The sequence below is a fragment of the Leuciscus leuciscus genome, assembly GCF_965113295.1.
Source record: "Leuciscus leuciscus genome assembly, chromosome: 19".
NCBI classification, from domain to species: Eukaryota; Metazoa; Chordata; class Actinopteri; order Cypriniformes; family Leuciscidae; genus Leuciscus; species Leuciscus leuciscus.
The window spans coordinates 1,618,164-1,644,523 of NC_138743.1; the positions used below are offsets into that span (position 1 = coordinate 1,618,164).

The 26,360-nt window shown below is 37.2% G+C and overlaps 2 protein-coding genes and 2 long non-coding RNA genes across 4 annotated transcripts in view; 3 read left to right on the forward strand and 1 right to left on the reverse strand.

The window, feature by feature from the left end:
• The window catches only part of LOC309482140, a 73,554-nt gene that overhangs the window by 15,546 nt on the left and 31,648 nt on the right, over positions 1–26,360 (reverse strand). The gene's annotated exons all lie outside the window — the stretch shown is intronic.
• Positions 3,951–10,514, forward strand: hsp90aa1.1 (heat shock protein 90, alpha (cytosolic), class A member 1, tandem duplicate 1). Its single transcript, XM_082147362.1, has 11 exons — positions 3,951–4,135; positions 5,759–5,914; positions 6,487–6,853; positions 6,933–7,066; positions 7,152–7,454; positions 7,540–7,705; positions 7,803–7,993; positions 8,083–8,230; positions 8,703–8,971; positions 9,066–9,399; positions 10,233–10,514. The coding sequence occupies exons 2-11, from the start codon at positions 5,759–5,761 to the stop codon at positions 10,340–10,342; spliced, it is 2,178 nt and encodes a 725-aa protein (XP_082003488.1). The 5' UTR covers positions 3,951–4,135; the 3' UTR covers positions 10,343–10,514.
• Positions 10,672–22,050, forward strand: LOC309482012 (heat shock protein HSP 90-alpha). Its single transcript, XM_082147183.1, has 11 exons — positions 10,672–10,848; positions 12,658–12,810; positions 14,935–15,301; positions 16,045–16,178; positions 16,696–17,028; positions 17,503–17,668; positions 18,719–18,909; positions 19,715–19,862; positions 20,429–20,697; positions 21,068–21,401; positions 21,713–22,050. Exons 2-11 carry the CDS (start codon positions 12,658–12,660, stop codon positions 21,820–21,822), a joined length of 2,205 nt encoding a protein of 734 aa, XP_082003309.1. The 5' UTR covers positions 10,672–10,848; the 3' UTR covers positions 21,823–22,050.
• Positions 22,969–23,956, forward strand: LOC309482150. The gene is made up of 3 exons (XR_014200234.1): positions 22,969–23,526; positions 23,567–23,604; positions 23,941–23,956. It is a non-coding gene; the product is annotated as an uncharacterized lncRNA (long non-coding RNA).

Here is a 26,360-nt window from a genome sequence, read left to right on the forward strand (position 1 = left end):
GGAACGCAAAGTTTCTCGGGGGAACGCAAAAGTTTTGCGAGGGAACGCAAAAGATTTGAAAAAAAAAACCCTCTCCCATCCTAAAAAAAATTCCACCACCACGTCCCTTTTTAGGGGCTCCGTAGCATATGATGCTGTGAACATAAATTATTTAATAATATCACTCTGGACCCTTTGCAATAGCATGCAACAGGTTACCCACCCCACGCATCATGCACAGCCAAGGTCTGCCCTAAATTACTGAACAGGGTATTTTTGGGGTTGCATTTACTACATGTCAGTCGTATTGTGCACACACATATACACCTTTTCAACATTACCTTTCACCATTAATTTCAGTTACCAACCAAAAACTATGCTCTGGATTGCACTGGCATTACTGTAAACGTTTTTTTACAATAAAATGCAACAGGTTTTCCACGTTAAGTGCATGCAACAGTTCAAAATCAGTGTTTTGGGTTGCGTTTCCATGCAACTTGAGTTGTAAACATTGTTTAGACACAGTGCACAAGTCTGACCCGAATCAAACCCAGTGCACACTGATTATTGCGCGTGCATGTGTCAGGAACAGTCTCAGTTATACCTTCCTGACGCCTTTATAAGTGTAAAAGTAAAGCTCCTGACCCACATTGAAACAGATTCTCTCGCCGTTAACGAATGAGACCTTGACCGTGTTCGAGCCCTGTTCGGCATGAGTTTATACACGCCCTCCCGCGTGGAGAATCGAATTTTAATTTCATTCTCCTCTTCCCATCTCCCTCCGCCGCCATCTTACATTAGCGTTCATTGCGCTGGTGCACGAGCACGCGCGCGACACAGGCAGTGCACTGCGCGTTCACGCTAGTTAGATCAAATCGATGCTTTTTTTCTCGTCAATTCCAGTTCTTTCTTTCTTTCTTTCTTTCTTTCTTTCTTTCTTTCTTTCTTTCTTTCTTTCTTTCTTTCTTTCTTTCTTTCTTTCATTCATCACACACATTAATCAACATTTCTGTTGATGTGCCAGTGTTAGCCAGTACGAGGACATTATAACTCCATACAACAGCAACAAAAGAAGAATTCTCAGGCATGCAGGAATACACAATAAACATACGTAAAACACAGCCAATATTTGTTATATAATTGTTGTATAATTCCACTGAAGGAAATACACTGGTCTCTTCGTATCTTGTAAACGTGATCTTTGCAGATCTAAAGCAGCTTTTTAATCGCATAATAACAGATAAATGCACATGCATGAAAAAAAAGCACAGTATTAAAGTTAAAGCACATCTTTAAATAAACTCTCATTATCAAAAGGTGCTTGTATTGTGTATAGTCTGAGGGATGTGATTAGAAAGTTTCTGGAGATGAACGTCTGTTCTTGTGCGCCGAGTCGCTGAAGAGAGAAGACGCGATCAAGTCGCATTTGTTTTGATTGTTAAACACTGTGAAACTGTATTTACATTCACACACCTTATATTTGCAAGCATGTTTTAAATGAGAGGATCAAAGTTACATAAAATATGTGACTGACTGTACGGTAGACAGTCTCATTGGTCACATCTAAACAGATCAAACGCCCAGTAGCCTATACTTGCTGCAAGTTTTTATATTATATCAGATTGAACTTCATATATAACCTCACATATGCTTCTGGAAACTCCTCTGAAACACACTGTCAGTCAGAGAACGTGCTGGAAAACACTAGCGTAGCGCCTTCCTCTGGTCGATCGGGAAAACACTGGAAAGCTTCGAGTACTAGTCCGATTCATTTCCGCGAACCGGTTCTTTCGGACAGTTCGTTTCAATGAATCGGTTCAAAAGAACGATTCGTTCACGAACCGAACATCACTATCATACTTTAATCAGCACAACTAGATACTAGTTATATTATATATACAAAAAACATTCACCTTGTGGTTACTTTTGACCTGATTGAACAAAAAACTGATTGATTGTTTTCTGGGGGGTGAATAAGCTTGAGTGAACTATTTTCTGCTGTATATTATAGCATATACTGAGTGATTTAAGTGATTTAAAGGGATAGTTCACCCAAAAATGAAAATAATCCCATAATTTACTCACCATCAATCCAGGTGTTTATGACTGTCTTCTTTCAGCCAAACACAATCAGAGTTATATAAAAAAAATATCCTGGCTCTTCCCAGCTTTATAATGGGAGCGAATGGCGCTCCGGATTTTGAATCCCAAAGAAGTGCATCCGTCATAAAAGTAATCCATACGGCTTTGATTTAGCCTTGATTTTTTTTGCGAATTGCATTGAAAACAATGTGGGTCAGATTGACCCCTCAAGAGAGAGACACTTTTTTGTTGATAATTTCTCATATTTCACATTTATTTAGTCACTACAATAGAAGTTCATGTTTTTTACATGACTACAGTTTTTCATTAGCCTTGATTTTTGGCGAACTGCATTGAACCTTAAAGAGAGAAACAATTTTTTTGTCGATAATTTCTCATATTTCATATTTAGGTGTCACGTTTAGTGTTTGTGTTCATGTTATGTTATGTGTTTCACTGATTTAATCCAGGTCACCTGTTGTCTTGTTCATTACTGTGGTTCTGTCCACTTGTCCCAGCTGTGTCTCCTTCTCTGTGTATTTAAGCTCATGTGTTTCAGTCTGTCCATGTCTCTGTTATAGATTGTTCTGTTCCTGTGATTTAGTTTTGTAAAGATTTGAGATAGTTTGAAAATAAAAACGGCTGCGTTTAGATCTGGCTTCCCCTCGTCTCTGCTGCAAACTAACCTGTGACACGTTTATGTGTTTACAGGACTAGAGGTTTTTGTTGTGTTGATTTTTGGCAAAATTGCATTGAACCCTAAAGAGATAAAACAAGTTTTTGTTGATAATTTCTCATATTCTGTATTTATTTAGTCACTACAGTCGAGGTTTATGTGTTTGCATGACTAGAGGTTTTTGTCGTGTTGATTTTTGGTGAATTGCATTGAAAACAATGTGGGTCAAATTGACCTCTAATAGTTTTTGTTCATAATTTCTCATATTCCATATTTATTTAGTCGCTACTATAAAGGTTTATGTATTTGCATGACTAGAGTTTTTCATTGCCTTGATTTTTGGTGAATTGCACTGAAAACAACGGGTCAAAATGACCCCCGACACAAAGCAAGGAACAGTTTTATTTAAACACTAGAATTAATCATTTCTTAAATTTTATATTTTTTAAGTCTCTAACAAACTACATTAGATGATTTATGTGGTACATGACTATAGACTTTTTCATATAGCCTTGATTTTTGGTGAATTGCATTGAAAACAATGTGGGTCAAATTGACCCCTAAAGAGAGAAACAATTTTTTGTTGTTGATCATTTCTCATATTTATTTAGTCGCTAAAGGTTTATGTATTCACATGACTATAATTTTTCAAAACCTTGATTTTTGGTGAATTGCATTGAAAATAACATGTCAAAATGACCAAAGAACAGTTTTTTAAACACAAGAGTTCATAATTTCTTAAATTGTATATTTGTTTAGTCTCTAACAACCTACATTAGAGGTTTCGTGTGTTTACATGACTCATAGTGTTGACATTTGCCGAATTATAGGTAAACCAATTCGACACAAACGGCGTGTCAATATTAGATAGAACACATCATAAGGTGAAACTAGGCCTGAGAGTTCAGAGTTCTGTATTTAGAGTTTTATCTCTTCATTGTGAATTTTGGCACCTCAGTGATATGTTGCACTGTTTCACTGGATCAGCCAATGAGCTTTCCAGATTTTGCTATAGGAAGAAGTTCCTGATGGACACATGTGTTATCCGGAACGTTCTTCCTTTGATTGACAGACACTTCTTGTGACTCCCTGCCCCAAAAAAGGACAAAAGGGGTCTAGGATAGCGAACACCCCCCTCACACACACACACACTCGGCCTGGTGGTCTTACTTTAGCACTCCTATCTGTAGTGGGCATTCCTTCTGGAAGTTTCTGAATGGGGGTTTCGAGAAACTTGGCTCACGGGTATATAAAGCCTGATGAAGGCCTTCTTCTCGGCAGATAAAGCAAAACCAGCGACCAGAAGAAGTCGGCGACACCAAAACTCAAACCAAACTCAAGTGGATTAAGATCTCCATACGCCTGAGACCTTGTTTTATACCGAAGACAATTATCAAGGTAAGAGGAATTACATTCTAGAAACTGAGTTTGGGATTTGCACTGGTATTAGAGCATTGGACCATTAGAATGGGGTTCATATCTGATTATTTTACAGCTTTACATTTTGAAGTCCATTTTTTGAGCATACACTCTATGCTTGTTTTAACCCAACTTTGGGTCAATCATGGACAAACCCAAACATTGGGTTAAACATGTAAGGTTACACTTTATTTTAAGGTGTCATTATATATTTAAGTACTGAGTGATATTAAGCAACTACATGCACTTACTATATGGTTAGGGTTTGGTTGAGGGTTAGTTGCATGTAATTATGCATAATTTACTGTTATTACTATGGTAAGTGCATGTAACATATGTAACAAGGACACTGTCAAATAAAGTGTTACCAAATGTAATTTAAAAATGTAACCCAACGGCTGGGTTTGTCCATATTTGACTCAAAATTGGGTTGAAATAACCCAGCATTTTTTAGAGTGCCAAAAAAAGAAAAAAAGAAGACATTTCCAATTAAATTGTTGTAAATCCTGAATGCGTTTAGAGCACATCAGACCAACATTGGCCACAAGAGAAGAGCACATGTCTGCAAGCATGCCGACTCATTTCATCAAATCATGACAGCTGTGACTTTTCAACCTGAGTAACCCAAAACAACATCCTAAAAATGAGAAAAGGTCAAATTACATTAGTAAACCCTCTAAAATGTGCTGAAAAGGATAGTATGGGTTGCATAAATGGGCATTTGCGTGAGGACATGTGACACTCCTCCCCCACTCCTGAACTCATGACAGGTGCTGGACATGTGCTTTTACAGTGTAGTGGGGGTTAATCAGCTGTCCTTATCAAAGACTCAGAGCGCAGACACAGAAGAGCAAATCTTAGTTATGAATAATCAGCATTTTTGTAATTCAAAGGAATTTTTGTGATTTTAGACGTAGTGGTGGAAATAATGAAAGCATTTGAAAAAAATTGGTATGAAAATGTTTTGTTTGTACTATTGGAGGAATATATAGAAGTTAGATAGAATAGATGGAATAGAAGTTCAGATATAATTATTAATAGAACCAGTGTTGCCAACATATAAATTTTATTTTCTTAAAAAAAGCGACTACTGACAAATCTAGTGACTTTTTGGACTGCTGGTTAATAAAAAATAAAAAAGGTAAATGCGACTTTTTAACTAATAATTCTGACTTTTTGCTCACAATTGCGAGTTATAAAGTCCGACTAGCATAATATAAAGTTGCAATTGCGTGTTATAAAGTCTGAATTGCGAGATGTAAACTTGCAATTCTGACTTTTTTCTCGCAATTCTGACTTTATGACTCGCAATTGCGAGAAAAAAGTCAGAATTGTGAGATTAAAAGTCGCAATTATCATTTAAATTGTTTTATTCCGTGGCAGAAACAAGCTTCCATCACTTTCCATTGAAAATAGCCTGCAAACACTGAAAACAACACGTGTCGTTTCAAAATACATATTTAGAAAGAATAATTACAGGAAAACACAATGTTCAAACTCTGTTCTATTTGAATGAAATACATTTGTTTTGGTTATTTTCCAATATTAGAGCTTTATATTTCAGAACCCTCATTTATCTGTTTCCTTCTTGGTTTTGCCCAGATGCCAGAGAAAGCAGCACAGCCCGTGATGGAGGATGAGGAGGCCGAGACCTTCGCTTTCCAGGCTGAGATCGCTCAGCTCATGTCTCTGATCATCAACACCTTCTACTCCAACAAAGAGATCTTCCTCAGAGAGCTCATCTCCAACTCCTCAGACGTGAGTTAATCAGAGATTTAACCTCATCCTTCCCTCGCGGGTCAAAATGACCTGAAGCCCTAAACTTATACTTTATTATTATTATTTTTGTCTAGAAAGCTTATCTTATTTATTTTGATAATATTTTTTTGACTATTTTTTTTATGTATTTTCTTGGAGATTTACTTATTTATTTACCTTTAAATGACTAGATTTGATCAATAAATAATAAATAAATAGTAATTTAAGTAATTGGAGCAAATGAGCTGTTCCGCTGGGTCCTAAAGTCAGTTTATTTCAGTATGCATTCAGATACACATGTAGACATTATTAAATAATTGTTTGGTAAAGTTTTAGCATTTTTAGGTTTTTCTATGTGTACTGAAGCATTCCTCGCATTCCATTCATTCCTAAGGGGGTCTTGGACCCCACTCAATTTTAAAATAAATAATTACAAAATGATTTTTGGGTCAAAATGACCCGAAGGAAGGATGAGGGTACATCCAGCATTTGTTCAAAAATTCACACATACTCCACCAAAGGCTAAATCCAGTTGTTTCAGTGGCCCATTGTTTTATGTGTCTTTAAAACAGGCACTGGACAAGATCAGATACGAGAGCTTGACAGACCCAAGCAAGCTTGATTCATGCAAGGACCTGAAGATTGAAATCACCCCCAATCAGAAAGAGCGCACACTCACAATCGTTGATACCGGCATCGGCATGACCAAAGCGGACCTCATTAACAACCTGGGCACCATCGCCAAATCCGGCACAAAGGCCTTCATGGAGGCCCTTCAGGCGGGAGCCGACATCTCAATGATCGGTCAGTTCGGTGTGGGTTTCTACTCCGCCTACCTGGTGGCCGAGAAAGTCACGGTCATCACCAAACACAACGATGACGAGCAGTACATCTGGGAGTCTGCAGCTGGCGGATCCTTCACAGTGAAGCCAGACATTGGTATGAGCTCTTAAAAGTTTTTGATACAAATCAATTGGATCTTTATTCAAAAAGTACTAATCATGCTCTGCAATTATAGGTGAATCCATTGGACGTGGTACCAAAGTCATTCTCCACCTTAAAGAGGATCAGTCTGAATACGTTGAGGAGAAGCGCGTCAAGGAAGTTGTGAAGAAGCACTCTCAGTTCATCGGTTACCCCATCACGCTTTTTGTAAGTGTCTCTACTTTGGTACCTGTACTGCAAACCTTCCAATGCTTTTAGTGCCCACATTATAAAACATAAAAATATCTTGCAGATTGAGAAACAGAGAGAGAAGGAGGTTGACCTTGAAGAGGGAGAAAAGGTGGAGGAGGAGGTGGCAGCTGGCGATGACAAAGACAAACCTAAGATTGAGGACTTGGGGGCTGATGAGGATGAAGACACCAAAGATGGCCAGAACAAGAGGAAGAAGAAGGTCAAGGAAAAGTACATTGATGTTCAGGAGCTCAACAAGACCAAACCCCTGTGGACCCGCAACCCAGATGACATCACCAATGAAGAGTACGGCGAGTTCTACAAGAGTTTAAGCAACGACTGGGAGGATCACCTGGCCGTCAAGGTTGGTAGTAATATTGAGTCAGAAATATAACATAAAAATTATTGGACTTTTATTGAGAAGACCACCAATCTTCTTGTTGAAACAGCACTTCTCGGTCGAGGGCCAGCTGGAGTTTCGCGCTCTGCTGTTTATTCCCAGAAGAGCCTCCTTTGACCTTTTCGAGAACAAGAAAAAGAGAAACAACATTAAGTTATATGTGCGCAGGGTCTTTATCATGGACAACTGCGATGAGCTCATTCCAGAATACCTCAGTAAGTGTCTCAAGAGGTCATTATAAATGATTCCTAGACATTGGATACTGATATGACCCAATAGTTTAAGTGTTAACGAGTTAAACTTTCCTCCCAGACTTCATTAAGGGCGTAGTGGACTCTGAGGATCTGCCACTGAACATCTCCAGAGAGATGCTTCAACAGAGCAAGATCCTGAAAGTCATCCGCAAGAACCTGGTCAAGAAGTGTCTGGATCTCTTCACCGAACTCGCCGACGACAAAGACAACTACAAGAAGCTTTACGAGCAGTTCTCCAAGAACATCAAGGTATATGTGCTTTTCAAGTAGCTAATGAAACTCAGAGATGGGGTTTGAATATATCCAAGATATATCCTAACATGTATTTTCTATTCTAGCTGGGCATCCATGAGGACTCTCAGAACCGCAAAAAACTCTCGGAGCTGCTTCGCTACTACACATCTGCTTCTGGAGACGAGATGCTTTCCCTCAAGGACTACGTGTCTCGTATGAAGGACACCCAGAAGCACATCTACTACATCACCGGTTAGTAGTTGGTTCATGAACTTAACCCTCGGGTGCTCTTCACATGTCGGTCAAAAATGACAGATTTCTTTTTTTGTCAATGAAATGAATGTACTATATTTTAGTCTGATAATGTTTTTTATTTAATATTGTGTATTTTTAGGGGATTTATTTTATATTTACTTTGTATTTATAATCCATTTATTCACTTTTTGAGCATAGACCTGAAAAATAAATTTCCAGCTTAAACTGTCGTAAATGTTGAATGGTTAGAGAAACAGACTGAAGTTTGATCTCTTTTCAAAGACGACAAAAAGTAACAGAATTTTACGTGTATTCTGAAAACTGCACATGAATACTATTTTCAATTTTTATATGAAATATATATTTATACGTTTCAAAACGTGAACATTTTCAGACAGAAGAGCACCAGATTAAACATTACTTACCCAAAGAGACCATTTTCTTACAATTGTCAAAACTCTTTCCAAAGGCGAGACCAAAGATCAGGTGGCGAACTCGGCCTTCGTGGAGCGTCTGCGCAAAGCTGGTCTGGAGGTGATCTACATGATCGAGCCCATCGATGAATACTGCGTTCAGCAGCTGAAGGAATATGATGGCAAAAATCTGGTGTCAGTGACCAAAGAGGGTCTGGAGCTTCCCGAGGACGAGGACGAGAAGAAGAAGCAGGAAGAGTTGAAGACCAAATATGAGAACTTATGCAAGATCATGAAAGACATCCTAGACAAAAAAATTGAGAAGGTAGAAGCTGTTAGCATACTATCCTAAGATTTAGAAGTGCATAGTCTTCAGAACTCTGAAATGATAATGAATATTTGGACTTGTATCCAAACAGGTCACCGTCTCGAACCGTCTGGTGTCTTCGCCTTGTTGCATCGTCACAAGCACATATGGCTGGACGGCCAACATGGAGAGGATCATGAAGTCTCAGGCCTTGAGAGACAACTCCACCATGGGCTACATGACAGCTAAAAAGCACCTGGAAATCAACCCTCTCCATCCCATCGTCGAGACCCTGCGAGAGAAGGCAGAAGCCGACAAGAACGACAAGGCCGTGAAAGACTTGGTGATCCTGCTGTTCGAAACCGCCCTGCTCTCCTCGGGATTCACCTTGGAAGACCCACAAACACACGCTAACCGCATCTACAGGATGATCAAACTTGGTCTTGGTAAGTGTGATGTCTAAGAGCCTACAGTTTATTACACTCTACAAAATGCTGGGTTGTTTCAACCCAATATTGAGTCAAATATGGATAAACCCAACAGTTGGGTTAATTTAAAAATGTAACCCAACTGTTGGGTTTGTCCATATTTAAACCCAATTTTGGGTTAAAACAACCCAGCATTTTTTAGAGTGTAGCATTATATTGCACTCTGCTCTTTGGCCATTGGTAATGCCCATCAAAAAACCACTCACTTACTCTTAAAAATAAAGGTTCTTTCTTGGCGTTGATGGTTGCATGAAGAACCTTTAAAATCCATGGAACCGTTCCATTGCACAAAAGGATCTTTATAGTAAAAATTATTATTATTATCTTTTTTACAGTGGAAAAAGCTTAGATAATTCAAATGTTCTTCACACTAAGAAAAAAAAAATGGTTCTTTTAAGAACCGTTCACTGAAAAGTTCTTTAGGGGAACCCAAGAAATGATTCTTCAATAGCATCACTTTGAAAATCCCATTTTTGGAACCTTTATTTTTAAAATCGCCATGAAACCATTGGGAATTGATTGGATCATTTTCACATATTGCTGAGGATTGTCCCACCCTCACCAGTAAACACGTCATAAGACAAGGGATTATCTTTGATTAACGATTATGAGGGCGCATTATTCTATTTTTGTTTTAATAATGGTGTGCATGGTTTAATCCTCACTGCAATATTCCATTAAAAAAATTGAATTGTAAATTTTGATTTCATGGTGACTTTAAGATTGTAGTCATATAAATAAAATTTCAGAGGAAAAAGTGACTTAATTATTATTTAATCTGTATTTTGCAGGCATCGATGATGATGACTCTACTGTGGAGGACATATCTCAACCCGCTGAAGAAGATATGCCAGTTCTGGAGGGCGATGAAGACAGTTCTAGAATGGAGGAAGTTGACTAAAGAGTTTTAGTGTAAATAGCACTAAATTGTTAATGTATTTTTAATGGAATATTTTTGTGTGTGTGTGTTTACATCATGTAGTGACCAGAAAATATTATGTTCTGAGCTTTTCTAATTTAAGCTTTTTTTGTAAACATGAGTTGAACATTTCTAATAAATGATTAATAATACATATGACCTGGTCTGTCCTTATTTCGCTGCAACTTTCGATCTAGAAATGTCATGTCCCTCACTGTTGGCCACGCCCCCTTTAACCGATGTAATGGTGACGAGAGGATGATTGACAGCCAAGCCCCTCCCCTCGCGCCCATTGGAAAGCATTGAGAAGATTCGAGAGATTTGTGGAACGTACGCGTTCTCGAACTCTCTCAGCTGGACGTATATAAGTGAGCGTAACGCGCGCGCATGTTTACGCGTCTCTCAAAGTGTGACAGTTGAGGAGAAATATCTCACAGCTTTCGTCAGGAGAACCGCCTTATCTAATTCACTTTAACAAATCATTAAAGGTAAGAACATATCATCGGAAAAACGTCCTAATTCAATACTATTTCACTTTTTGTGTTATTACACGCAAATGTTGTGAGGATTTTCGACGTTTAATCCCGTTTCATTCATTCTGCTAACAGCTGTGATGCTACTTAACATTTAAAGTACGCGGAGTTTTTCTTTTTTCCAACTTGTATTTGAGCAAATATGAAGTTCATGTAAGTTTTTCTTACACCTGTAACGTTAAGTCGCTGTTACTATAATTAAAAGGGCTTAATTTGGAAATGATGCGGAGAATAATCAGTCCATCTGGAGTTTTACCTCAGAGGATTTTCATCAGATTAAACGAGCCTATTAAAAGATTCACTGTCAATAAATATGCTTATGAAAGCATCTGAGGACATCACTATTGCATGTGCATGTTTATAAGAGTGCATTTTAAATATGCGATTTTTATAAAGGATGTCAATATTAAAGCATAACGTATTGGTATTTTTCCCGACTGAAATTAATTGCATTATAGTGTCTCATTCACATATTACACGTGTGTACAGTGATAACTGAGGTGATGTTCTCCATGTTAATGCATATAGAGAGTTCGGTAGGTTCTAGAAGCTTGCAATGATCCGCTTGGACCGGCAGGTGGCGCTCGTTTCCCTTCAGCTTAGCGTGGGAGTTAAATAAATCCCTGTCTAATGAGTTTAATGGGTTAATAATAGAATTAATATGTTTTATGTGCATAACACTTTTTCATTTGAATTAAACCTCGCTATGAGCCTCAGATGGTTCAGGTTAGGATAAACTAAAGTGTTTTACAGTATCCACATTTAACCATGAATTAAATACTAATGCTTTTTAAATACAAGAATTGTAATTAAATAATGACAAGTAACATCTCCGTCATTTTTACTGAGTGTTATATGTCTTTACTGATGTAATGTCTACAGGCAACATGCAATTAAATTTATAAATTTTAATCCTATTACATTGTTCAGGTCCTTAGACAATTACATTGTTTAAATGAATACGTTTTTAGCTTACTGTGATATGTATATACATGTACATTTCTGAAATACATATCCTCTGATGACAGATCACTGTAAATTATAATGTGGACTCATGCATTTTCTGTAAAGCTGCTTTGAAACGATGTGTATTGTGAAAAGCGCTATACAAACACATGTGAATTGAACTGAATTGAAAGTCGAGAACTGTGCAACGCTGATAGAAATGTACAATTAAATTAAAGTCCCCCTGTAGTCAATCATTGTATCCCTGAAAACTCATCTTTGATGACCAAAATGACATATTTAAACGTTTTTCCTTGAAAAAATATTCTTCATGCCTTAAAACATCTTTAATGTAACTCGACACCCTCGCCTCATTTAGAATATGCAAATTCATAAATATTAATTTATTCAAAAATAAAAGTTTGTGTTTATGTGTGTGTACTGTGTATAATTATTTTGTATATATAAATACACACATATACATGTGTATATTTAAGAAATATTTGCATGTTTATACTGTATATTTATACATAATTTATATTATATAAATATAAATATTTTATATATTAATAACACATTTTTCTTAAATATATACATGCATGTGTGTGTATTTATATATACAAAATAATTATACACAGTACAGACACATACTGTATATTATGTAAACACAAACTTTTATTTTGGATGCGATTCATCGCGATTGCCCTGTTTAATTTGATGCTTTTCACGCATAACTCAAATCTGACATGAGATGCTGAGACGTGATCCTCGTTGAATAGAGTGTGTATGTAATGTTGTGTTTGTCCCGCACACTCACAGATGCCGGAGGTGCACGACCAGCCGATGGAGGATGAGGAGGCCGAGACCTTCGCTTTCCAGGCTGAGATCGCTCAGCTCATGTCTCTGATCATCAACACCTTCTACTCCAACAAAGAGATCTTCCTCAGAGAGCTCATCTCCAACTCCTCAGACGTGCGTAATCGTACCGTGCAAGAGTGATGCATTCTCTATAACACCGCAGAAGTCTAATCTGTCTTATTATTTATTACGATTACACCTTATTTTAAGGTGTCGTTGTTACAGTGTAATTATATATTTAAATAGTGAGTAATATTAAGTAACTACATGTACTTACTATAGGATTAGGGTAGGATTAGGGTTTGGTTGAGGGTTAGTTGCATGCAATTATGCATAATTTACTGTTATTACTATGGTATGTATATGTAACATATGTAACAAGGACACTGTGTAATAAAGTGATACCGTAACGCTTTACTGTTTTTTTAAGATGTCATTGTTACAGTGTAATTATATATTTAAGTACTGAGTAATAATAATTAACTACATGTACTATAGGGTTAGGGTTAGGTTGAGGATTAGTTGCATGTAATTATGCATAATTTACTGTTATTACTATGGTAACTACATGTAACAAGGACAGAGTGTTAATAAAGGAGTGTTACCCACTTTACAATAAGGTTCATTAGTGAACATGAACTGAGAATGAGCAATACTTCTCCAGCATTTATTAATCTTAGTTAATATTAATTGTAATATTTACTAATACGTTATTAAAATCTAAGGTTGTATTTGTAAACATTAACGCACTGTGAACTAACATGAACTAACACTGAACAGCTGGATTATTATTAACTAACATTAACAAAGATTTAAAAATACTGTAACAAATATTTTGCTCATTGTTAGTTCATTTTAGTAAATACATTAATGTTAACTAATGAACCTTATTGTAAAGTGTAACCAATAACAACAAAGCGCATTACAAGCAATAGAACAAAAATATCACTGCAAAATTATAACTAATGAAAAATAAAAAAAGGCATTTAGCCTTCAATGTGCCCCATAATGCATGTTTAAATATTTCCTTTCATGCAGTGTTTGATAAAGCTGTTTGTGGAGAGAAAAGCTCTGCAGTTTCAAAGATAAAACGATTCTGAACTGAAACGAGTCGTCAGTAATTCAGTCTCACTGCTGAACCTGCGTAGGTTTGTAACTAATTTGCATAATGTGGTCTTGATTGGCTGAACAGCGTCTCTTAGCTCCGCCCTCAAACACTGTAGTGTATCTGAGACTGGGAAAGTTTGGTTCGTGTTGTTCATGTGGAGAAGACGCTGTTTTCTGAGATTGATACGGTAAAACCCACGCCATCGTTACTGTTCGTATCACTGTGACCAAGGGCTGAGATTCACATTTGATAATGAGCGTTCGGTTTCTGACCAGTCAGAGCAGAGCAGCTGTCAGAGAGGCGGAGCTTAGAGAGACTGAATCTTCAAACAAACCGTTTTCAGACTCTTTGAGAAATTAGGTGATGTGAGATGTGTTATAAGAAAATTAAAGTCCCCGTATTTGACGTATTTCCAAGTGAAACTGAATATTGAGTCGTTTCAATGTACAATATGTTCACGTTTCAATGTGGGAGACAAAATTAGGAACCTTTAAAAAGCATAATAGGGGCACTTTATAAACACTGCATCCATAAATCCATGCAAATAATAAAACAAAAAAAACAAAGGACATTACATGCAATTTAACCACGTTTTTATGTGTCTTAATAAAGCTGCGTAAGAGGACAGTGTGACGCATAAGGAATTAAATAGTTCTTCTGTTTATCATTTAGCTACTATTACATAACTTAAAAAAATTACCACATTTAAATTTTCTTATTTTTTACATTTATTTAAAAACTTTGCTGATAAATTGTATCATTCAACTACTATTCCATCATTTAAAAAAAGGCATCATAAAAAATTGTTTTTTGTATTTTATTTAAAAAAAAAAATTCTGATAATTGATAATTTAGCTACTATTCCATCATTTAAAAAAAAAAAGTAAATAGGGTAAATTTTGTCTTCATGACGACTTTAAAGTGTGTTTTTGACCTGGGATGCATGTAAACCTGTTGTATGAGACAAAATTAGGAACATTAAATTAGCATAATAGGGGCACTTTAAAAACTATGCATCCATAAATACATGCAAATAATAAAACAAAATAACAAAGGACATTACAAGCTATTTAACAATGTTTTTCAGTGTAACGCATAAGGACCTAAATATTCCTTCTATTTTCCATCAGGCTTTGGACAAAATCCGCTATGAAAGTCTCACAGACCCGAGCAAGCTGGACTCAGGAAAAGACCTCAAAATCGAAATCATTCCCAACAAACAAGAGCGCACACTCACGATCATAGACACCGGCATCGGCATGACCAAAGCGGACCTCATTAACAACCTGGGCACCATCGCCAAATCCGGCACAAAGGCCTTTATGGAGGCCCTTCAGGCGGGAGCCGACATCTCAATGATCGGTCAGTTCGGTGTGGGTTTCTACTCCGCCTACCTGGTGGCCGAGAAAGTCACGGTCATCACCAAACACTTAGATGACGAGCAGTACGCGTGGGAATCGTCCGCGGGCGGATCCTTCACCGTTAAAGTGGACAACTGTAAGTGGAACGCAGGCGCTCGATTAAATATGATTGTCTTTGAATTATTTGAACCCTCTGGTGTTTTTTGTGTGTCGGTCAAAAATGGGCAAAATTTATTTTTTATTTAAATTTAATTAAAATAAAATGTCCAACTTAAACTGTGGTAAATCTTGAATGCTTTAGAGCGACAGACTGAAGTTTGAACTCTCTTTAAAGACGACACTTGGCAGATTATTGCTGAAGTGAAAAACTCTTTTTTTAAAGTTACAGAATTTTACGTTTATTGTTATGAAAAATTTGCACAATTTTAATATGAAATATATATTTTCAAAAACATGTTTTACTCTAAAATGGTGAGAGAATCAAAGCCATAAATCTAAACAAGTTGTGTTCAAAATTTGAGGCTGATATCTCAAAAACTGATCTTCAGTGAGAGTGTGTTCGGCTGCAGTACCAAACGCTTCCACTAGAGGAAACTCTCTCATTCATTTCCAATGCGTCATTTCTGACCGCGAGGAGCTCAAGTGTGACTATTGTTTACAGGACCATTAAACCTGTTCCAATCATGTCCATGATTGTTTATTGTTCACATAAGTGCCAAAACCTTTACCAAGTTTCGAACCATTTAAATTAAGTAAAAAATTCTAAACAAAATGTAAACATATTCGTTCAAAAATGACCTAAGAGCACCAGAGGGTTAAAGATGATTATCTCTGAATTATTGTACTGGAACTGTAATGTGAAATGCATGTTCTTTACAGCGGAGCCAATGGGCCGCGGCACAAAAGTGATCCTGCATCTGAAGGAGGACCAGATGGAGTACATCGAAGAGCGGCGAGTCAAAGAGATCGTGAAGAAGCACTCGCAGTTCATTGGCTACCCCATCACGCTCTTCGTGAGTGTTTTATTGGCTCATTCTGCAGAGCAGGATTTTAAGTATCATTAATTTAACCACACATTCACATATTCATGGTTTTCTGATGACATGACATGCAGGTCGGGGAAATACATTTAGTTTTATGTATTTTAAATTTACATTTATGATTTAATTAGTAGCTTTTCATCAACTTCAGTTTGGCGAAATCCTGGTTCAGTTGAATTTATTTTTCTGATATGTATCATTTAGCTAATATTCCATAATTAAAAAAAAAATGAATATATATTATTTTTTGTTGATATAATGTATAATTTCGTTATTATTCTATACTTTCATTTAAAAGGCATCATACATAATGTTTTTTTGTATTTGATAAAAAAAAATGGCCAATAATGTATCATTAAGCTACTATTCCACAATTTAAAAAGATGACCATATTTAATTGTTTTTTCATATTTAAACATTTTTGCTTATATAATGTATCGATAAGCTACTTTTCCATCGTTTAAAAAAAATGACCTCATACTTCATTCAGGTCGAGAAGGAGCGCGATAAGGAGGTGAGCGATGATGAAGCGGAGGAGGAAGAGGAGAAGAAAGAGGAAGAGGAGGGCGAGAAAGACGAAGACAAGCCCAAGATCGAAGACGTGGGCTCAGACGACGAGGACCACGACGAGGACCACGACGACAAGTGCTCCGACAAGAAGAAGAAGAAGAAGAAGAAGATCAAGGAGAAGTACATCGACCAGGAGGAGCTCAACAAGACCAAACCCCTGTGGACACGCAACCCTGATGACATCACAAACGAAGAGTACGGCGAGTTCTACAAGAGCCTGACCAACGACTGGGAGGATCACCTGGCCGTCAAGGTGACTGTCTGCCTGAAGTAGAGATAGTAGATGTGCAGAATCTGATAGAAGTGCAGTATAATAGAGACTGAGCGCAGTCAGGCCAAAATATATTTTACTTTTAATTGCAATAAACGTAAAATTTTGTAACTTTAAGTTCACTTTTTAAAACTTTTTACTTCATCAATGATCCTTCAAATATGTCGTCTTTGAAAAGAGATCAAACTTCAGTCTGTTGCTCTGAACCATTCAGCATTTACCTTATGCTTAGTTTAATTTAATAATAAATTTGAAATAAATCATAAATTTTATTTAAGGTCTGTGTTCAAAAAGTGAATAAATGGATTATAAATACAGCATAAATGTACTTTAGTACCATAAAATCCCCTAAAAATACAAGATACTAAATAAAAAACATAAAACTAAAATATATTTAACGAAGAGCACCAGAGGGTTTAGATTAACCGACTGATTGTGTGTGTGTTTTCCCATTAGCACTTTTCTGTGGAAGGTCAGCTGGAGTTTCGCGCGCTGCTCTTCATTCCTCGTCGAGCGCCGTTCGACCTCTTCGAGAACAAGAAGAAGAAGAATAACATCAAGCTGTACGTGCGCAGGGTCTTCATCATGGACAACTGCGACGAGCTCATCCCAGAGTACCTCAGTAAGAATCACATCAAAGTCTGATTCTGAATATACTCTTAAGACGCAAACGCCACACAGATTTCCCAGTGTTTTTAGGTAACCTTAAGTCTCAGTGTTGTTTATTTTGCTGTGTTTTTAACCCTGTAAAGCGTGACATGAGAAGCATCTGGAAGACATATTTAAAAAATTGTGTTTTTATGGCTCGTAAAGTATGAAAAACAGCAGATGCTGATGTTTATATGGACAAATAAGATGAAATTCTGATGCTTGTGATGCAAATCAGTGAGTTTTTATAACAGTAGCAGATACTTACATAAAATGCATTTAAATATCAATATTTGCCAATAATATATATTGGCATATTGGCATGTTATCTATTCAATAATAATATCTAAGATGATATTAAAATGATCAATGCATATAATGCAATGCAATACAATGATGATTGAGATGAACCTCCTTCAAAAGCCTGATGATCATATTTGATACTTTCTAATAAATGATGTCTGATAATCGAGTTAACCGAAGCTGCTTCAGTGCAGTTGAAATATTACTAACATTATAAAAGTTATTATGTTTACTTGATAAAAATCAGTGCCAGATTTGACACGTGAAGCACGAGCTGACATTCCTAAAGTTTCACTATGATAAAGTCTAAACTATCAGTCAGGCGGCAGAAGGGACTGTGGGAGATTTTTCAAAGTTTGGCTGATACCGATAACCGATAATTCTTTATATTTGAAAGCCGATAACCGATATATTGGCCGATAAATCTAAATATTGATTTTATATAATTTTTTAGAGCCTGATTACAAAAACAAAAGTCTCACCATTAAAAGCCACTTCCTCAGCTGAAGGAAATTATCCATTATTTATCGGCTCTGATATATCGGCCAAATTTTCTTATCTGGCCGATAATGATAACATTAAAAATGAACCGATATCGGCTGATATCAACATGGGGGCCGATATATCGCGCATCCCTAGTTTTGATCATTTACAGGCCTTCGAAAAAAGTGCATATCAAATATGAGACAGTAGCGTTAATATTATCCATCTTTCCTCCCAGACTTCATTAAGGGTGTCGTGGACTCTGAGGATCTGCCGCTTAACATCTCCAGAGAGATGCTTCAACAGAGCAAGATCCTGAAAGTCATCCGCAAGAACCTGGTCAAGAAGTGTCTGGATCTCTTCACCGAACTCGCTGAGGACAAAGACAACTACAAGAAGCTTTACGAGCACTTCTCCAAGAACATCAAGGTGAAAACTGATGCTCGTATCGCTTAAAACAAGTGCTTTAATCCTTCCCTGAAGTCATTTTGACCCGAAACTCATTCTTTTAAACTGAGTGTTCATCAGAGGGGTCCAAGACCCCAGGACTTTTGTCACACTTGAATAGATTCAAGGAGTTTTGTGGTTGAAATTCAAAAAAGTAACAAATCCTTCCATCGTGGGTCAATTTGACCCTCTTAGGAATGAATGGAATGCGAGGAATGCTTCAGTAAAACCTAAAAATGCTAAAACTTTACCAAAAAATTATCTTATAATGTCTTACATGTGTATCTGAATGCATACTGAAGCGAACTGACTTTAGGACCCAGCGGAACAGCTCATTTGCTCCATATAGAGCTATAAGGCCATCTAGAGTCATGAAATATCATATTATATTATTTTATTTTCCACAACAGGTCAAAGACCCCCGATGTAAGATATTTAGAGCTGAGTTAAAAGGATTATGCATGAAATTGTGAGTTATTTTTAATTTAAGTTGAAAGAATGTGAGGAATGTGCTTAAATTACTATTTATTTATTATTCATTGATCAACTCTAGTAATTTAAAGGTAAATTAAATAAATCTCCCCAAAAAAAGCATTAAAAAATTGAAAACATTATCAAAATGAAATAAAATAAGCTTTCTGGACAAAAAAATAAATAATGTTCTATCATTTTAGGGCTTTGGGTCATTTTGACCCGCGAGGGAAAGATGTGTTACAAAGTGCGAGGGAAGGATGAGGTTAAAGGTTACTGAAGGAGTAAATAAACATGCTGTTTTCCTCACACACAGCTGGGCATCCATGAAGACTCTCAGAACAGAAAGAAGTTGTCGGAGTTGCTGCGCTACTACACATCCGCTTCTGGAGACGAGATGGTTTCCCTCAAAGATTACGTCACGCGCATGAAGGACACACAGAAGCACATCTACTACATCACCGGTTAGTGGCTGCTTAATGAACTTAAACATGATTTTAACTAGGGCTGGGTATCCATTCAGATGTTCCAATTTGATTCGATTCCCGATTCGCTGAATGAATATAGATTTAAGACAAATCATATATTTATAATAAAGAACAGTGAACATAAGTTTACAAGTGGCTAATTAATAAAAAGAAATTAAGAACCACAAACCTGTATATTAAACTCTTGTTATTTTAGGTACACTTGTGTACATTAAAGCAGAACCCAACTCTATATTTCAAAGGCATACGGGGGAATAGACAGGATTTTGATGCAAGATGAAAAATGTATGCTAAAAATTGGCCGAGTCAGAACAGTGGCACGCCTTGATCAACCAGGACCAGGTTATTTTATGTTTAAGATAAAACACACAGCATTAGCTGTAACATGAAGTGGAGGAAAACTAATACTGGCTTCTGGGTGATAGATAAAGAAAATCAATTCGTGGCCTTTGAGAATCGATTTTGAATCATCCACATTTTTAAAAACGATTAATCAAAAAATTAAAGATACCATTCTTACAATTGTCAAATCTCCCCCAAAGGCGAGACCAAAGATCAGGTGGCGAACTCGGCCTTCGTGGAGCGTCTGCGCAAAGCCGGTCTGGAGGTGATCTACATGATCGAGCCCATCGATGAATACTGCGTTCAGCAGCTGAAGGAGTTCGAGGGCAAGAACCTGGTGTCGGTGACCAAAGAGGGTCTGGAGCTTCCCGAGGACGAGGACGAGAAGAAGAAGCAGGAGGAGAAGAAGGCCAAGTTCGAAAGCCTGTGCAAGATCATGAAGGACATCCTGGAGAAGAAAGTTGAGAAGGTAATGATCGATTAATGTTGGGATGCACCGATATGATATTTTGGCCGATACGATAACCGATAATTCTGTGCATTTCAAAGCCGATAACCGATAAATTGGCCGATAAATCTAAATCCAAATTTGTATTTAATTTTTGAGAGCCTGATTACAAAAACAAAAGTCTCACCGTTAAAATCCACGTCCCAAACACACATTTATAATGTTCCCTTTTGAGGGAACTCGCACTGCGTCGATGACGACACTGGGGAACGCCCTGTTACTTCCGTGTATGCCGTCACACCACATTTTGAAAAGCCCTGAATTAAACACTGCAGTGGTGCTTCTATACATCAGGTTTGATTGTTAACTGGTATGTTTATTCTTGCGTCAGGTCACCGTCTCGAACCGTCTGGTGTCTTCGCCTTGTTGCATCGTCACAAGCACATACGGCTGGACGGCCAACATGGAGAGGATCATGAAGGCTCAGGCCCTGAGAGACAACTCCACCATGGGCTACATGGCCGCCAAGAAGCACCTGGAGATCAACCCGGACCATCCCATCGTCGAGACCCTGCGAGAGAAGGCAGAAGCCGACAAGAACGACAAATCGGTGAAGGATCTGGTGATCCTGCTGTTCGAGACGGCGCTGCTCTCCTCGGGCTTCACGCTGGACGACCCACAGACGCACTCAAACCGCATCTACAGGATGATCAAACTCGGCTTAGGTTAGAAATTATTATTAGTATTTTTTTATTTTTTTTAATATATGAAAAGACAAATGAGAATTTTTTGTGTTGTAAAATTCTTTACAATTATACTTAAGTGTTAAAAATATAGCTTATTTTAGAATGTTCCTAAGAAAATGGCAAAACAAAAATGTTTTAAAAATGTTTAAACAAACTCAAACTTATAGTAAACTGCAGTGCAGAAACAGTGCGTTTAAAACACTGAATGTGTGTGTGTGTGTGTGTGTGTGTGTGTGTGTGTGTGTGTGTGTGTGTGTGTGTGTGTGTGTGTGTGTGTGTGTGTGTCTCAGGCATCGACGAGGATGATGTTCCCACTGAAGAGGTGAGTTCTGCTCCGGTCGAGGAGATGCCGGCGCTCGAGGGAGATGATGACGCCTCACGCATGGAGGAGGTCGACTGAGCACTGGATAAACACACTCACTGTCTCTAGCTCTGTGTAAAAAGTTTTCATTGACATCCCACCCTTCCTTTTTTGTATTCTTTTGAGTTGTATTTGCACATTTTTTTGTATTTAATAACATTCCAATGTTGATTTTTGAGTGTTTATGGGATGTAAAGTATGACACTGGTACTGTATTATTGACACGGCGGGATCCTGAAATAAAGTTCAGCATATCGGGTCATTTGATGACGGACTCCTCATGTTTATCATCCAAGCATCTGAATCAGAGGGTACAGTACAGCACGTTTCTGACTGTAATACAGTGAATGAAAACATAATCAGGTTATGATGCATTCTTATCTGACAATGCCATTAAAAACTATTTCTCATTGTTTTGAAGAAGTTGCAAATGCTTTGGTACATTTATGCGGTTAAATTATGTACAATTATCTGCTATTTCCTACATTATCAATTGCTTATGGCATGTTTATCAAAAATGATAGCCTACTGGTTCTCTGTTGAATCTCACAGCTCAATACATATAGGCATTACTAACTTGCTTAAGTCAGTAAATGCAGAATGATTATAGTTGTCATAATGCATCAGGCATATTTTCTGTACATTTCTATTTTTGTAAATGTCCTGAATTGATGAATTGTGAATTTGACTAATGAAGGGTAAAGCATTAGATCATCCAGTTCTGTAATAGATCTCAGACGTGCATCACGGACATCGCAGTGTCAGAAACAGCCTTTATTTAATCAGAAACATCAAAGATCTCGGCCTCTTCCACCGTTTCCCACATTTCTAATGACTAGAAATATCAGCATGTTTTATATATTGCGAGATATCGTCACACCCCGATTAGTTATTATGCTGATGAACATTTGAGGTCGGGGAGATTTTTTATTGGACGCATTTTACCAAAAATTTACTTTTTTATAATTTAATAATTAAATAATTTGACAAAAGGTTTTGAATTTAGATTTTTTTTGTGTGATTTTCATACTTTTTGAACGTTGTACTCAAAGAAAAACAAATGTATTTACACAAAAGACATTTACATAGAATACAAAATTACTTCAAAATATGTAACAGCACAAATGTTTTCAACATTGATATTTCTAAGTATTATTTCTTGAGCAGTAAATCAGCTTAATATATATATATATAGTTAAATGGAGGGAAGCGCTTTTGAGTACCAACATGTTTGGGGACATGGACACTTTAACTGAAGTAGGATTGTCCTCCATCTCTGGTAAGAGCAGTCATGAGTAGGAAATTACTAGTCATCCAGTTTTTTATATCAGCTGTGCATTCCGTTAATTTCTTGAATTGGTGCGTTTCGTCAGGCGTGAAGAGATATAGAGCTGAGTATCATCAGCATAACAGTGAAAGCTAATGTCATGCTTCCTAATGATATCTCCCAAGGGTAGCATTTACAGAGAGAGTGTGTGTGTGTGTGTGTGTGTGTGTGTGTGTGTGTGTGTGTGTGTGTGTGTGTGTGTGTGTGTGTGTGTGTGTGAGTGTGTGTGTGTGTGTGTGTGTGTGTGTGTGTGTGTGTGTGTGTGTGTGTGTGTGAGTGTGTGTGTGTGTGTGTGTGTGTGTGTGTGTGTGTGTGTGTGTGTGTGTGTGTGTGTGTAGCATGTACAGAGAGAGTGTGTGTGTGTGTGTGTGTGTGTGTGTGTGTGTGTGTGTGTGTGAGTGTGTGTGTGTGTGTGTGTGTGTGTGTGTGTGTGTGTGTGTGTGTGTGTGTGTGTAGCATGTACAGAGAGAGTGTGTGTGTGTGTGTGTGTGTGAGTGTGTGTGTGTGTGTGTGTGTGTGTGTGTGTGTGTGTGTGTGTGTGTGTGTGTGTGTGTGTGTGTGTGTGTGTGAGTGTGTGTGTGTGTGTGTGTGTGTGTGTGTGTGTAGCATGAACAGAGAGAGTGTGTGTGTGTGTGTGTGTGTGTGTGAGTGTGTGTGTGTGTGTGTGTGTGTGTGTGTGTGTGTGTGTGTGTGTGTGTGTGTGTGTGTGTGTGTGTGTGTGTGTGTGTGTGTGTGTGTGTGTGTGTAACGTGTGTGTGTGTGTGTGTGTGTGTGTGTGTAACATGTACAGTGTGTGTGGTGTGTGTGTGTGTGTGTGTGTGTGTGAGTAGCATGTACAGAGTGAACAGCAGCGGTCCTAGTACTGAGCCTTGTGGTACGCCATACTGAACTTGTGATCGATGAGACATCTCTTCATTTAATGCTACAAACTGATAACGGTCAGATAAGAATGATTTAAACCATGCTAGTGCAATTCCACTAATGCCAACATCATTTTCGAGTCTATTTAAAAGAATGTTGTGGTCGATAGTGTCAAATGCAGCACTAAGATCGAGTAACACTAATAGAGAGATACAACCACGATCGGATGATAAGAGCAGATCATGTGTGACTCTGATGAGAGCTGTCCCAGTGCTATGGTACGGTCTAAATCCTGACTGGAAATCCTCATAGATATCATTTCTTTCTATAAAGGAACACAGTTGTGAGGATACCGCCTGTTCTAGTGTCTTTGACAGATTTGAGATCGGCCTGTAATTGACTAATTCTGTAGGATCAAGGCTGCTCTCTAAAGGGCCTGAGTGTGCTCGTTGTACCACGTCCTCTGATGTATACAGAATGTTACTGACTTGGAATATTTGGTTTTGAAGACAGATCCCCCAAACAAGCACTTCTTGCAGTGATCTACAGACACACAGTTATAATGAGTTATTTATGGCACACCTGAACGCCCTCCTGACATCTCTGGAGATCATCGACTTCAAGCCTCTAATCGTCTGTGGCGACTTCAGTGAAGATCAGCTTTCTCACTGTAACAAACCTATTCTTAATTAGTTTGAAGATAAAGGAAACACACAGTTCATCAGCACCGGGACAGCAGGAGAGACCCCTCTTCTGGAGCCTGTGTTCATGAGCGGCGCACACACTCGAACACCAGAGACGTATCACAGCTATCATGATCCTGTGTGTTAGAATACATACATCAAATATAGCAAAATCTGTATAGTTCACACATTCAGCACTGCTGTACGAGAACATCTTTAAGAAAAATGTATTGTAATGCAAATAAATGTAAATACCTGAACTGTTCACATTTTGTCTAGCCTACTTATTGTGTGCATGTGTGTGTGAATGTGTTAGATATAGACTGTGTGTGTGCGTGTGTGTGTGTGTGTGTGTGTGTGTGTGTGTGTGTGTGTGTGTGTGTGTGTGTGGGAATGAATGGAGGGTGAATGTCCTCACTCACACTCATAGATAGATAGATTTTTTTTTAATTATTAAAATATTCAGTATTAAAAACAAAAAATAAGTTTGTTAAAAAACATGCAAATGTTAAAAAAGTACAAACTTTAAAATGTTTCTTAGAAATTTTTTAAAACAAGATCTTAAAACAAATCTTTAAAAAAATGTTTAAAATCACAAAAATGTGTTCACTCATTTTCTAAATATTTTGTAGACTTTTAACAAATAAAAGTTTAAAAACAAAATGTTCAACCTTAATGTAAATAAAAACAAATGTTTTCAAATTTTTTTTTTAAACATACAAATGTTCAAAACCTTTTTTTTGTTACCAAAAACATAAAAATGCAAAACTAAAAATATTTAAAAACAAAAACTTGTTTGAAAAGTTTCCAAAAACATTGTAAATTGTTATTATAAAAACACGAAACAAAAGCATAATGTAATAAAAAAAAAATGTTTCATTTAAAAAAGAATTTAAACCTTATTTTAAAATGTTATTACCACAAAACATGAAGCAAAAATGTTTTAAAATGTACAATTTTATTGTAAATTGTTACTACAGTGCTGTGAAAATTTTTTTGGCCCCTTAATTCTGATTTTTACATTTTTTGTCACACTTAAATTATTTAGATCATCAAACAAATTTTATATTATACAAAGATAACCCAAGTAAATACAAAATGCAGTTGAGTTTATACATTTTTATAGAGAGAGTGCTGTCAGTTGATTAATGTGTGTGTGTGTGTGTGTGTGTGTGTGTGTGTGTGTGTGTGTGTGTGTGTGTGTGTGTGTGTGTGTGTGTGTGTGTGTGTGTGTGTGTATACACACACACTGTATATTTATAAACTTTTATTTTAGATGTGATTATATAGCACTATATATCGTCGTTGAGTGCGGACAGGCAGAAACTCACCCATTGATCGCTAGATGGATCGGCTGATCTGGGTGGGCATACTCCCATCGCAGCGCGACGATCTTTTCTACTCACTCTCTCTGCTCCTAATGTGTGTGCATTAACTTGGATGGGTTAAATGCAGAGGTCAAATTCCAAGTATGGGTTAACTTACCATACTTGGCCGTCACGTGTCACTTTCACTTTCATATATATATATATATATATATATATATATATATATATATATATATATATATATATATATATATATATATATATATATTATATAGGGACTAGGCTTAAGTCTAGTCTGTGAAACCGAGGGTATTAAACACATGTGTGTATATGTATAATGTGTTTAAACTGTATGTAATGTACCAAGCTAATATTAAT